The sequence below is a fragment of the Stenella coeruleoalba genome, assembly GCF_951394435.1.
Source record: "Stenella coeruleoalba genome assembly, chromosome: 17".
Classification (NCBI taxonomy): domain Eukaryota; kingdom Metazoa; phylum Chordata; class Mammalia; order Artiodactyla; family Delphinidae; genus Stenella; species Stenella coeruleoalba.
Window position 1 is genome coordinate 9376252 of NC_137163.1, and position 12480 is coordinate 9388731.

Consider the following 12480-nt stretch of genomic DNA (forward strand, 5'->3'; position numbering starts at 1 on the left):
GACAAAGAAATAATTAAAATATATGCATGTGTCTAGATGTATATATATGCTATAAATATAGCTACTTATATGCTATGTATGTAGATATGTCTATGGTATGCATGTAGATATGTCTATGCTATGCATGTAGATTTGTAAATGCTATGGCAATGAATAAATCAGGACAGGGTACCAGGGAATGCCACAGGAGAATGGGTTTCCTGACCACCCAAGAGCCATGTGCGGACTAGGGTACTGGGAAAAAGGATGGTCTCAGGGTGGTAAGCTGTGGGTGTTTGTAGGGTCTTTTGCCAGATCTACCGAAACTTCCTTGACTCCCCGCTTCACTCCTGCCAGTGAGGGTGAGGATGTGGTCATATCTGGTGCACGCTTCCCTCTGGACTCTGGGAGCACAGGGCGTTGACATTCCCAACAAACATCCTGTGAGCACTTGCTATGTGCCTGTCTGTGCTGGACCCTGGGGCCACACAGTCACAGTCCCTGGCATCATACAGCTTACAGCCTACTTGGGGGAAAGAAATGAGTTGAACAACTATAATATAGTGCTACCACTGAGGATGGGGAAAGGGTGGCATGGGCTGTGTAGGAGTGCGGTGAGGTGGAGGGATCAGGGCAGCCTTCCCAGGGGAGGTGACACTGACACCTCAGCCGCGTCCTGAAGGATTCTCCCGGTTATGCGAGAGGACTGAGAAGGAGGGGAGTGGGAAGGGCTGGAAACTGGGTGTTTTGGAGGTGAGGGGTTTGTTAGCCTTGTGGAGGATTTGTGACTGGCTGGCAGAGAAGACTTCATTGAAGCCTTTTAATCCAGGAAGTGACATGATTGGATTTGTGTTTAGAAGGGTCTCACTGGATGATGATAGGAGGGGATCAGGTCTGGACCTGGGAAGACCATCTGGGAGGGGATTGCAAAACTCCAGGCAACAAATAATAGGGACAAGATAGTGGCAGTGGAGTGAACCAGAGAGGACGAATGGGCTCGGTATTTAGGATGGAGGGTTGACAGTTCCCAGGACTGACCAGGTGCGGGGGATGAGACAGGAGGAGGAACCCAGGATGGACCTGAGGATCTGGACTTGAGAAGGGGTCCCAGCCCCCTTCCCAGAAGGGGTGACCAAGGAAGATGAGCCGCCTTGATGCCCAATTCCTGGGTTTGGGGGAAGAGATCTGGAACCTCGCCTGGCAGCTGGCTTGATGGAGTCCCTCTGACTGTGGGGTACAAGCTGAAGCCAGGAGCTAAAATACCAGCCAGCACCCCAACCTCACTTGCTCAGTGAAGAGAAAAAACTGATAGTGAAGACAGCGTCAAAGCTGAGCTCTGACCACACAGCCCACGTGTAGCGGGAACTGAGCAGCCTGTGGGCCCCAGACACAGCCCAAGCTTTCTTCACTGTGAGCTCATTTCCCCTCCAACTCACTTTGTTTCTGATTGATTCTCTGCGACTGAACAGATGGTAGGTGACTTTCACTCGCGTTTCTTCCGTCATGGACTTTGTAGTAGACGAGGCAATCTCTGCTCATATGACCACAGCTAATTCCCAGCCCCCAAAGCAAAAATTAATGGACCCTGGCAAAGAAAGACAGTGCTTGCCTAGCGCTTTCCTTTAATTTCCACATGCGTGCAGCTGTTCCTCTCCCAGAAGGGGAAACTGAGGAAAGGCCAGACAATACCTTTTGTAATTATAGAACAGTGTATCTAAGTCTGCATGCATGGTAATGACAGAGGGATGGAGGGAGGGAAGAGGTAGGAGGGAAAGGGAAAAAGAGAGAGGGAGCAAGCAAGAGAGGGCAGATAGAGAGGAAAGAAAGAGGCCCTGGATATTAATAGATCTACTTACTATGCATCTTACTGGCTATGTGTCTGTACTTGACCTCTCTGAAGCCTCAGTTTTCTCATCTGTAAAATGGGAATAACAATGCCAACTTCCCAGGGCTGCTGTAAGAATTAAATGAACCATACCTATTTTGATAAATCCTGGTTCCCCTTCCCTTCTTGAGTCACCATATTTTCACCTAATGAAGAGGCTACAAATACTGACTTCTCAGGGTTGCTACAGGATCAAATGCACTATTGGACTCGCAGGCTCTTTGCAGATTCTCGAGGATAGTCCAGGGTCATCTTTCAGTCTGCATTTCTGTTTCCGAATGCACCACAAGCTGCTAGAGGCTACTCGCTCATCCCCCCAGATCCCTGCCTCCCCAGCAAACCTCCAGTCATGGTACCAACCCAGATCCTGCTTTAAAGACACACTGCAGAGGGTAAATTAGAACTTAACATCTAGAAATGATTTGGATAGAGTTGTTCGCAGATCCCTTGCCATTCTTTTTCAGATTTGATTTCAGAAATGAAAGGTTCCCTTGCCTCTTACGTACACCAACAATGCAAAAGCAAATTCAGAATCCCTGGTTGCCTGAGTAGCTCTATAATTAGATAAAAATTACAGTCCAATGTTATAATGTTTATGTGTGCAGAAATAAATGAACGCTGAAGAGCTGCTGCAGAGATTTCCAGAGGAATTTTATACATAGCGCCAGTACCTTGCTTAGAAAGTGTCTTGCAGTTCATACTCTTCCCAGACATCTTTAAGATGCCTTTAAGTTTCCTGATTTTCACCATGAATAGAGAAAGAAAATGAATGTTTCCTTGAGTTCTTATTATGTGCTAAGCATTACATTGCTTTATTACTTTAACCTCAGAGCCTCCTTTAAGAGGTGGACTTAAAAATCCCAGGTTTGCAGACTAAAATAAGATGCACCCAAAACTTTAAAAACTAAGACGCTCAGAAGAATGGTACCTTGCGCAAGGTGTGTTACTGGTTATATCTCAGAGCTACAGGTTCACATCCACAGGGCTTGGCTCTTGCCTGCCTTTCACTTCCTGCCCATCAGGACTTCCTGGGGCAACCTGAGCTTCCTTGCTTAAAGGAAGAGGTGGCCTGGTCAAGGGGAAGAGATGACCAAGCCTCTTCCCACAGGGAAGGTCAAGGAGGAAGAGACGACAAGCATCTGAACTTCCCATAAACACTGACCTTTAACAGCGACACTGCCCTCCAGTGAGAACCAGGTCCACTGAACACTCCAGATGCACTCCAAGCAGGAGGGTTGGCCCTTCTTCCTACTGGAAAAGGACGCAGCAGAAGGGCAGGCAGAGGGGCTGGGAGTGCGGATGGCAACACAGCCTAAGAAGGCTGGTGAGAAGAGAAACAGTCTTCTCTCCCCACAAAAAGGAAAAGTCAGTGAGTATTTATTGAGCACTTTCTATGTACTTAGCCTTATGCCAGGTGTCTTGGAAGAATCCAAAGAAAGACCGAGCCTTGAAGGATGACCAGGATGTTCCCCACCCCCCAGCCCCCGGAGAGTGAGAAAATACAGAGGTAGGAGTAGCACAGCATGTAGGGCATGTGCTTGAGGATTTGCCCATGGCGTACAAGAGGTGGAGAAAGAGAAAAGGCAGCAGTGAGAACCAGGGGCACCCTTCTAGGCCGGTGCGCCATGTGAAGGTCTGTAGGTTACCTGGATGGCGGCCGTGACCATGAGAGAGTTTGAGTCTCCTGCTGGGCGGCTTTCAGACTCAACCTTGGCCTGATTTGCTTCTTCCTTCGCTTTGGAACAAGATATTTGTGTTCTCAATGGCTGCTTCACAGTGTTGAGACACATCTCAGCCTTGGAATTGGCCCCTTCTCTCCTGGGAGTGCCTGACAAAGCAATCCACCTGCATTCTCTGTCATTTGCTTCCCCTGGGTGCCCAGGAATAATGGTGTGTTGTCAGGGAGTGTTTTTCCAGCTTGTGTGGGGAGAAGTTACCCATCTGCGTAGGGCCCTCTGGGAACCCACTGCTACACAGACCTTCTGTTCTTATCTAAAACACCTGCAGAGATTTCCTATCAAGGTGATCCATAAAATCAAAACTGTGCAAGCAGTGACAACAACAACAAAAACCCTCCAACAATGATAGCTGGGCTGTAGGAGAAGTCACTTTCCAGCCTCCGTGATGCTTGACCACGCAGAGGAAATTGACAGTCTTGGTTACTCCGTCCTTCAAATGTCTTACACTCCAGCTCTCATGATGCCGTGCACTCCTGCTCTCCTGTGTACTGACTACATTTCCTAAATTCCCTTTGATGCCATCTCTTCTTCTGGCCCGTTGGCTTCTCCCGTAGCTTCACCTTTGGTCCTCTTATTCTTACTCTGCACACTCTCTTTGGGCAGTTTTCTCCAATCTCAGATTTTTCAACCACCACCTACATGCTCTGAACCCAGAGTGCTAGAACCATCCCTCTAGCTGCCTAGACGTCTAGACGTCTCCAGCTGGAGGATCCACAAGCACCCAAAATTCAACTGGCTCAAAATCAAATGTACCACCCTTCACCTCTGTAGACTAGCTTTTCTTCCTGCACATAACCCAGGTAAGATGGTGAAAACATTCGTGTTGCTCATAATGACTTACCTCTCCCAAAAGCCCCCCTACACACACATATAAAACACTTATTAAGATCCCCTCCATAGGGACTTCCCTGGTGGCACAGTGGTTAAGAATCCATCTACCAATGCAGGGGACACGGGTTCGAGCCCTGGTCCCGGAAGATCCCACATGCCGCAGAGGAACGAAGCCCGTGCACCACAACTACTGAGCCTGCGCTCTAGAGCCCACGAGCCACAACTACTGAAACTCGCACGCCTAGAGCCTGTGCTCTGCAACAAGAGAAGCCACCTCAATGAGAAGCCCGTGCGCTGCAATGAAGAGCAGCCCCTGCTCACCACAACTTGAGAAAAACTTTGCGCAGCAACGAAGACCCAACGCGGCCAAAAATAAATAAATAAATAAATAAAGATTACCTCCACATAGTTCCTTGAACGTCCCAATTATCAGTGCTGTTACCCTATGTCCCTTCCTCGTTAATTCAGGCCTCAACTATTTAAACCTTCTAAATACTTTCTCTAAATACCACCACAGTTGTCTTTCACACTCACAGATATGATCATGTCCTTCCCTGATTAGACATCTTAAATATCAGTACATTGCCTACAGGCAGAGCTCTCTCTCACAGCATTTATTGGACCACTTGTTCTCCAGTCCCAAAGCCTCACCACCTGGCTCACTGAAAAACTCTAAACACACTGGTCACTCCCATTCCTCTGTTACTTTGTTCACATTCCCCAGTCTTTCCTCCCAAAACTCCTTCTCTTCAACCTCCAAGACCTAACCCCAATGTCACCTCTTCTGTGAAGGCTTCCTTGATTTCCTTTCTTATTTTCTAAAAGATGTTTGTTTATAACCTTTTCTATATCATAACATAATATGTAATAGTTCATCATTTGTATATCCATATTCCCCTCTAGATTATGATCTCCTAGAAGATGGGCAAGATGTGTCTCTCATCCTGGTACCCCCTGATGCCTACCTAGGAAGAAAGCTTGTTGAACGAATAAATGTCACAATGAAACCACAGAAGCAAAAAAGATTACTGCAAATATGGGACATACATTACTCACCAAAATGATTAGAATAGCAGAGTGGACTTTAAATCCTAGCTCTAACACTTACCAACTCAGTAACCCCTGGGAAGTTACTCCTCTCTGAGCCTTAAATCTTCATGTGAAAAAAGAGATCAAAAGACCTCTTAGGTTTGTTCTGAGGAATGGAAATGAGGTATTGTATATAAAGTGCTTAGCACAGTGTCTAGCACGTAATCAGAGCTCAATACAGTACTTACGCTAGTATTATTAATAATAAGAAAATTCCGGCAAGAGGATAAGGAGAGGTAGCATTAGAAGAAGGTGGGTTCAACTTCATTCACTAAATGTACATTTATTGAGCTCCAGTCAACACATTAAAGCCAAATGAAGGAGCTTCACTTTTTAGAGGAAGGAACGGATATAAAATCTCCCACCGTGTCCATTAAGGCACCATTGAACATGCAGCAGTTTGCTGGCTAAAATAGAGGTAGAGAAATGACAGGTGCCAGCCAAGGACACAAGTGGCTGGACAGAGAACAGAGAGCAAGGGATAAATTCCCAGGGAGAATCCTGGTGATAAGTTGGTTGATAAGGAGAGGAAGCAGATGCCTCCAGAGATGGGGTTTTAGATCACCGCCTGACACCCAACAGAGGTGCCCACTAGGCAGGAGCTACCACAGGACCAAGCTTTGAAGCCTGAGATGCAGAGTTGGTTGTGATGTTGAAGCCTTGGGCTACTTGTATGAGCTCTACATACCCATGTCCCACACAGCACATAGTATATTCTTTGCAAACCGTGATGTTCACTAAGGAAACTGAGCAACGTGCAGAGGTACCAAGTGCAGTTCTTGGCATCAGAGCGGCCAAGAGGGAAAATGCTTCCTAAAACCCACCTTGAAGGGGAAAGTGCGTGTGGGTCTCTCCCACAGCCAGAGTACTGAGATAGAATTCCAGTGGTGTGTTGCCTTGGCAGCAGGCCTAGTGAGAAAGAGGAATGAGACGAGAAGTGGGAAAAAATGGGCAGAAGCAATAGATCAAGCCAGATGTTTGATGCTCATTGCAAAGTTTCTCAATAGAATATTCTAGGGATGGATTTAATTGGTTTAAAAAGTCTTCTGTTAATAGCCCTTTTCTTGAACAAACAGAGCTTTAGAGGAATTACGGGGTGCAAGGAGCGGGAAAGGGCGATCATGAATGTGATTGCCAGAGTTGCTCATCGAGAGGGGATCACACGATTAATGCCACGTGACCCAACGTTCTGTGTTTCCCTGCAGGGTGATGCCAATGGCCATCCAGTTTTCCATCCTGATTATGCTGCACTCGGCTTTGGTCCTCATCACCACAGCGGAGGATTATAAGTGTTTGCCCCTGGTCCTCCGGAAAACTTGCTGTTGGATTAACGAGACCTATTTGGCCAGGAATGTCATCATCTTTGCGTCCATCTTGATTAATTTCCTGGGCGCCATCCTAAATATCGTAAGCATTCCAAGCCCTTTGGTATCTAGTGTATAGTCAGGAATTAAGAGTTTATGGAACCTGCAGCTTCTTACCTTGCCTTCCTTGGTACTAGTTTTCTTCATGTGCCTGGTCCAGCCCCAAGCTCAGGGTTAGAGAAGGAAGATGTGGCTAAACGGTCAGAACTGTGCATTTTCCTGGTGGAAAACTGTCTTTTTCCCAGTGGCGGAGGTTATTTGCTCTAAAGGAGCTCCAAACAGCCTTAAGTTTCTGTACTTTCAGTGGCCAGTGAATCATAATCGTAAATAAGAGTTACTGCTTATTAAGTTCCCACCTGCTATGTGCCATGCACTGAAGGAGGAGCTGTATGTGTTTTTCATGTTTAATCCTCACATAAACCCCGTGAGGTAAGTCTCATTATCCCCACTTTATGGCTGAGGAAACTGAGGCTCAGAGACATGAAATAACTTGCTACTAAGGTCTGTCTGACTCCATGACTCACGCTCGTTCTCATATGCCAAATTGTATCTCTGGGAGTGGGAGTGGGGGAATGGGAATAAATAGCTGTCATTTATTTATTGAGCACCTACTGTGTGCCACAGGTAGGTATCATTGTTCCCATGTAACGGATGAGGAAACTGCATTTCAGGAAGGTTGAGCATCTTCCCTATGACGTTCTAAGAGTTCATATTGGATGTGACACATTGAACTCGGATGAATCTCCAACTGCCGTATTTATCATTGTTTTAATTTGGTGATCCACGCTTTAATGATTTCATTTTCTCTCTAGAATGGTAACATAGTCGCTCTAGGCATTATCTGTGTCTATCCAAATAGTCCGTGTTGTCCATGATTTAGGGATCTAGATTTTAGGAGAGATTTATCTGATCCCGGGTTTTGAACATTGAGGGAGGCTAGCTGAGGCATCGTCTTGTGGCTGAAACCATCATTGTGCCCTTTGGGCCTAAGGGAGGGTCTCCAAGCATTCAGGGACCCAAACTGTGAAGCCCACAATTGTCAGCCCCTGTGTTGGAGGTTTATACTGCCTGAAATCCATTGTCCAAATTGGCCCAATAATTACTTAGAGTATATGTCGCTCAAGCTCTGCGGTTGGCCTTGTAGAAAAGGAGTCTATGAAGAAAGAGGGAAATCCCCAAAGAAAAGGGAACCCATAATCTAATTACATTCATCATCTAATGAACAGTTTATAGATTATGGCAATTGAAAATGGAAGTACTTAGGATCATTGATCACAGACTGCCAAGTCGTAGCCAGGATCTCAAGTCTTGATGAATCAGATGTTTCTGGGGTGCAGGATTTGGAAATAAGCCCAATGACTGTAGGTCAGGGTTACCTCTGGGGCCAACCGTGCCACAGTGGAGTGGAAGGTCAGAGGCTTTGGAGTCAGATAGACCTGCGTTCAAATCTCAGCTCCACCACTTACCAGCTTGGCAACCCTGGACAAGTTACTTTGCTTCTCGGAGTTTCATATTTTTCAGTTGTAAAATGGGGATAAAAGTGGTAGCTACGTCACAAGGTGGCTGTGAGGCCTTTTTGTACAAAGTCTCTGGCACAGCACGGGCGCTCGGCCACCGGTAGCTATGCTTTTCTGAGCGCCACAGAATCTCCTACAGCAATTTCTGGCCTAGGAAATGCCCACCTCCCCGACGCTAAGCGTCTTTCTGGAAAGCGTGCCCCCTTGGATCCCTCGAATCTGCCCAGCTGTTGACGTGGAGACAGACCGTGAGTGTTCCCCAGACCTTTTCTCCTGCCACCTGGCTCTCTCTTCAAAGCCCCACTTCAGTGACCCTCTGGGAGGGGGTCAACAGAGCAGTCTTACCCAGGTTTCGTGACTGGCTTGCAAATGTTTTTTCTGAGCCAGTACTTTCTTTAAAATGAAAGGAAAAATCCCAGCTGGCACTGAATTCTGAAATCAAGCCCCTCTAGGGCCTGGCTTGCTCCAGGCATTTGCCGAAACCCAAGAGCAGTAGCAGAGGACTCCGTCTCCAGCTTACACTGACTTTGTTGTTCCTGTGTTTTTTTTTTTGTTTGTTTCTTGTTCTTTTTTTTCTTAATCCGCAGCTGTGGTGTGATTTTGACAAGTCGATACCCTTGAAGAACCTGACTTTCAATTCCTCAGCTGTGTTTACAGATATCTGCTCCTACCCAGAGGTATTTATTCACGAGCTCCCCTTGGCGAGACTGGGGCTTAGGTATCTCCACGGCTCCAGAAGAACAGGACTGGCTGAGGGCCTTAGACATGCTAGCACTCCAGAGGCCCGTCTTCCCTCTGCTGCCTCTCCTGTATCTTCTGCTTCTCCCTCTGCCTCTTTCCTGCTCGCTCCTCTGCCTCTCCTTCCCGTTTCTCTCTTCCTTATTCTCCCTCCTCCTTTTCTTTCTTCTGCACTTTCCCCTCCATCCACGTTCCTCTTTCCCTTTTCCTTCTCTTCCCTTCTCATTTCCTGTAACTCGTCTTAAAGCCCTAGAGCAGAATGTGGTGTTACCTCCAACATAGGGCCGGGCCCAGAGTTATCGCTCAACGTTCGCGGCACTGGAAAGGGAAGGATGGAAGGAAGAAAGAAAGGAAGGAGGGAAGGAGGGAAAAAGGAAGGAAGCAAGACGAAATAGAAGGAAGGAAGGAAGTGCAGAAAACAACAGCTAAACATAAATCAAAGTGGTATAGAAAATGCCCAGAGCATCACAGACTCAGGAGGTATCCCAACAGGACACTCACCGTCATATTGTAAGTCTGACCCTCTCTTGGCTACACAGCTGCTAGTCTGGCCCTGGGCCTTGGGGTCAGTTTAAGGGGTCAGGCAAAGGACAGTCTTTGGCTCTGTTAAGCCATGACCCAAATCTTCGCATATTGGGATATAAGTTCTGGGTCAGGAGGGAAGACAGTTGGGACGTCCCAGTAGGCCCCAGCCAACCCTATACCTTGAAGACCTTGGGTAGGTTTTTATTCTCTGAGACCCCCTCCAATGTGTGGTGGAGGAAAGGCTCTCTGTTATCTCACCTTGGCCCCAGAATTGGTCTGAGAAATGTTCTGAAAAGGACAGAAAGCCTCACCTCTGACCCCAGATATAGAGCATCTACTTGATATGCATAACATCGTAAAATCTTCAGGATATGTGGAGGATGCTATGACCATCTCCATGTTGTAGGTAATGAAACTCAGGCTCAGAAAGTAGCTTGCTCAGTGCTACTCATGCCTGGCTTCCATTCTTTCTCATTTCTCTTCATTCTTCCTCCCTTTCTGTCCTTCCCTTATTAATTCAGTTATATAAGATTTAGTAACTGCAATTCGAACCATATCTGGCTTATTCTTGATCTCATACTTATGAATCCAGGCTCCGTCCCTAGGGAAGAACCAGGCTGTTCCTAAGGAAGCCCTGAGCAGGATGGGACTGGCTCTGGTTTCAGGGCTGTGTGGGGCAGACCATGCGCTCTGGGACTCTCCCACCAAGTACTGAGTGAGCTCCGGTTTTGTAGACTCTGTGGGACACCAGCTCCCTGAGAACTTCTCAGTGTGGAGGGCATGAGGAGTGTCCCAAGAGGCAGTAAGTTAGGCAAGAATCAGACATTTAGAGTTAGGCAAACGCTGGATTTCACTCCCAGTTGAGCCCCTTTACTTGGTAGCAGTAGAATCTTGAATCAGTTCATCCTCTCTCTGAACCTCAGCTTCCTCATCTGTAAAGTGGGAAAAATAATACCTTCTTCACACAGTGACTGTGGAATTAAAGAATATCATGTTCTCGCAGTGCCTGCCTAGATGAGGTGGCAAACGTTGAGTTTCTAACGTGTGGTCTGACGTGAAGTTGGTGTTTGTGAAGTACTAATCTGGACCTCTGAATCAACACTTGATGTATACCCTTGGCCCCAAACTTGAACTCCCACACTCAGGACCACAGCACGCATGGATTTCCCCGTCCTGAGAAAGGGGTGGGGAAGCTTCTGGATCACAGAGCTTCATCTCTGTGCCTCCGCAAAATAAGGATGAAAGTAATACCTTCTTGATCGGTTGTTGTGAGGATTGAGTGAATTCATCCATGTAAAGTGTTTAGAGCAACACCTACCACAAAGTATCTGCTGATTAAATGTCAGCTGTGACTTACTTACTAAGTAAAAAGGCTTAGAGCTTGCACCATCAATATATATTTATCTATAAGTTACATACCTATACCGCTGTACTAACATACCATGTACATTATGAAACATACTCATAAAATAGAAATGTTAAAAAGTGAGATAAAACAAATGAGTCCAAGTTTTAATATTTTCCTCCCACAGACAAAGGATCATCTTGCCCAGGGGTCAGCAAACTATGGCCACAGGCCAATTTCCACCTGCCACCTGTTTTGTAAATAAAGTTTGATTGGGGCACAGACACACTCGTGTGTTAGCGATGTCTACAGCTGCTTGTATAATAATACAACGGTAGAGTTGAGTAGTTACAACAGAGGTGGTGTGGCCCACTAAGCCAAAAATGTTTGCTGTCTGGCCTGTTGACAAAGTCTGCCAACTCCCAACATCCCGTCAGGTGCAGAAATCCCACTGGCCTAAAATGTGGGCATCTGGACTCTCTCCATCACCAGCTACTACAGCAACCTGGTTTGACCCACCATTTGCCATCCTGACATATATGGCCGTGCTTCTCTCCCTAAGGATTTGTCTACCAAACTAGAAGGAATCAAACATTCAAACCTTCTAAAAGGCTTAATCTGCACAACCACCTCCCATCACTCACAAGTGTGTGTCCGCAAGCAAATCACTTCCTCTCTCTGAGCCTTGGTTTCCTCATCTGTATACCGGACCTTTCCACCTCACCCGTGAGAAACGATTCTCAGGCCGGAAGCAGTTGATTAAGCTGGATGATGTGACATAAACATGAGAGGCTGTCATCATATATGGTATAAAGTATAGTTTATTTCTGAACTGGAGCTTGCCAATTACTAAAAAAGAGTGAAGATACAGGAAACGACCGTGAAGAAAGCCGTGTCCCAACTACGATTTGAGAGGTAGTCTAAGAGGGGAGCGAAGAGACAAAGGTTTGTAAAGTGAATGACAGGCACGGGCACAAACCATTCCCATCATCTCAAACACCAGAATGCGGTTCTCGGGAGGCTCAATGGGAAGATCTTCATTTTACAATCGAGCCCCTTTAGTCTATGCTCTGGCACATTTGAATGACTAGTCAACTGTACTTGCAAGAGCAATCAGTATGCTATGGTTTTAAAGGGTCCCTGAGAACCAATTTTCCCTAGAAGTCTAATCATCTGCGTCTTTGTATCCTGGCACTTTCTGCCATTTCTCCCCCATGAATTCAGGTCCTAGCCAGCTGCAAGCCTCTCTTTTCCAAGTAGACCCAATCCCTTCGGATTACTTCCTGCCAGCTCACATATCCGTAAGGCGTCATCTTAGTACCCTCACTCCATCCTTTCTATAATTTATTTATCTAACTAGAACATTTTTTCCAACCTTTCAAATTTATAAATTGCTTTAAGGAGAAAAGACAATATTGTATAATTTTCAACATTACCTTAAGGGCCCAGCACGGGACAGAGCCCACAG

The 12480-nt window shown here is 46.4% G+C and overlaps 1 protein-coding gene across 2 annotated transcripts in view; it reads left to right on the forward strand.

The window, feature by feature from the left end:
* The window catches only part of ADCY8 (adenylate cyclase 8), a 218569-nt gene that overhangs the window by 150181 nt on the left and 55908 nt on the right, over window positions 1-12480 (forward strand). For both annotated transcript variants that reach the window (XM_079901571.1, XM_079901572.1), the window contains 2 exons: window positions 6729-6930; window positions 8992-9081. In XM_079901571.1, coding sequence (XP_079757697.1) covers window positions 6729-6930; window positions 8992-9081 — 292 coding nt within the window. The remainder of the gene's footprint in view (window positions 1-6728; window positions 6931-8991; window positions 9082-12480) is intronic.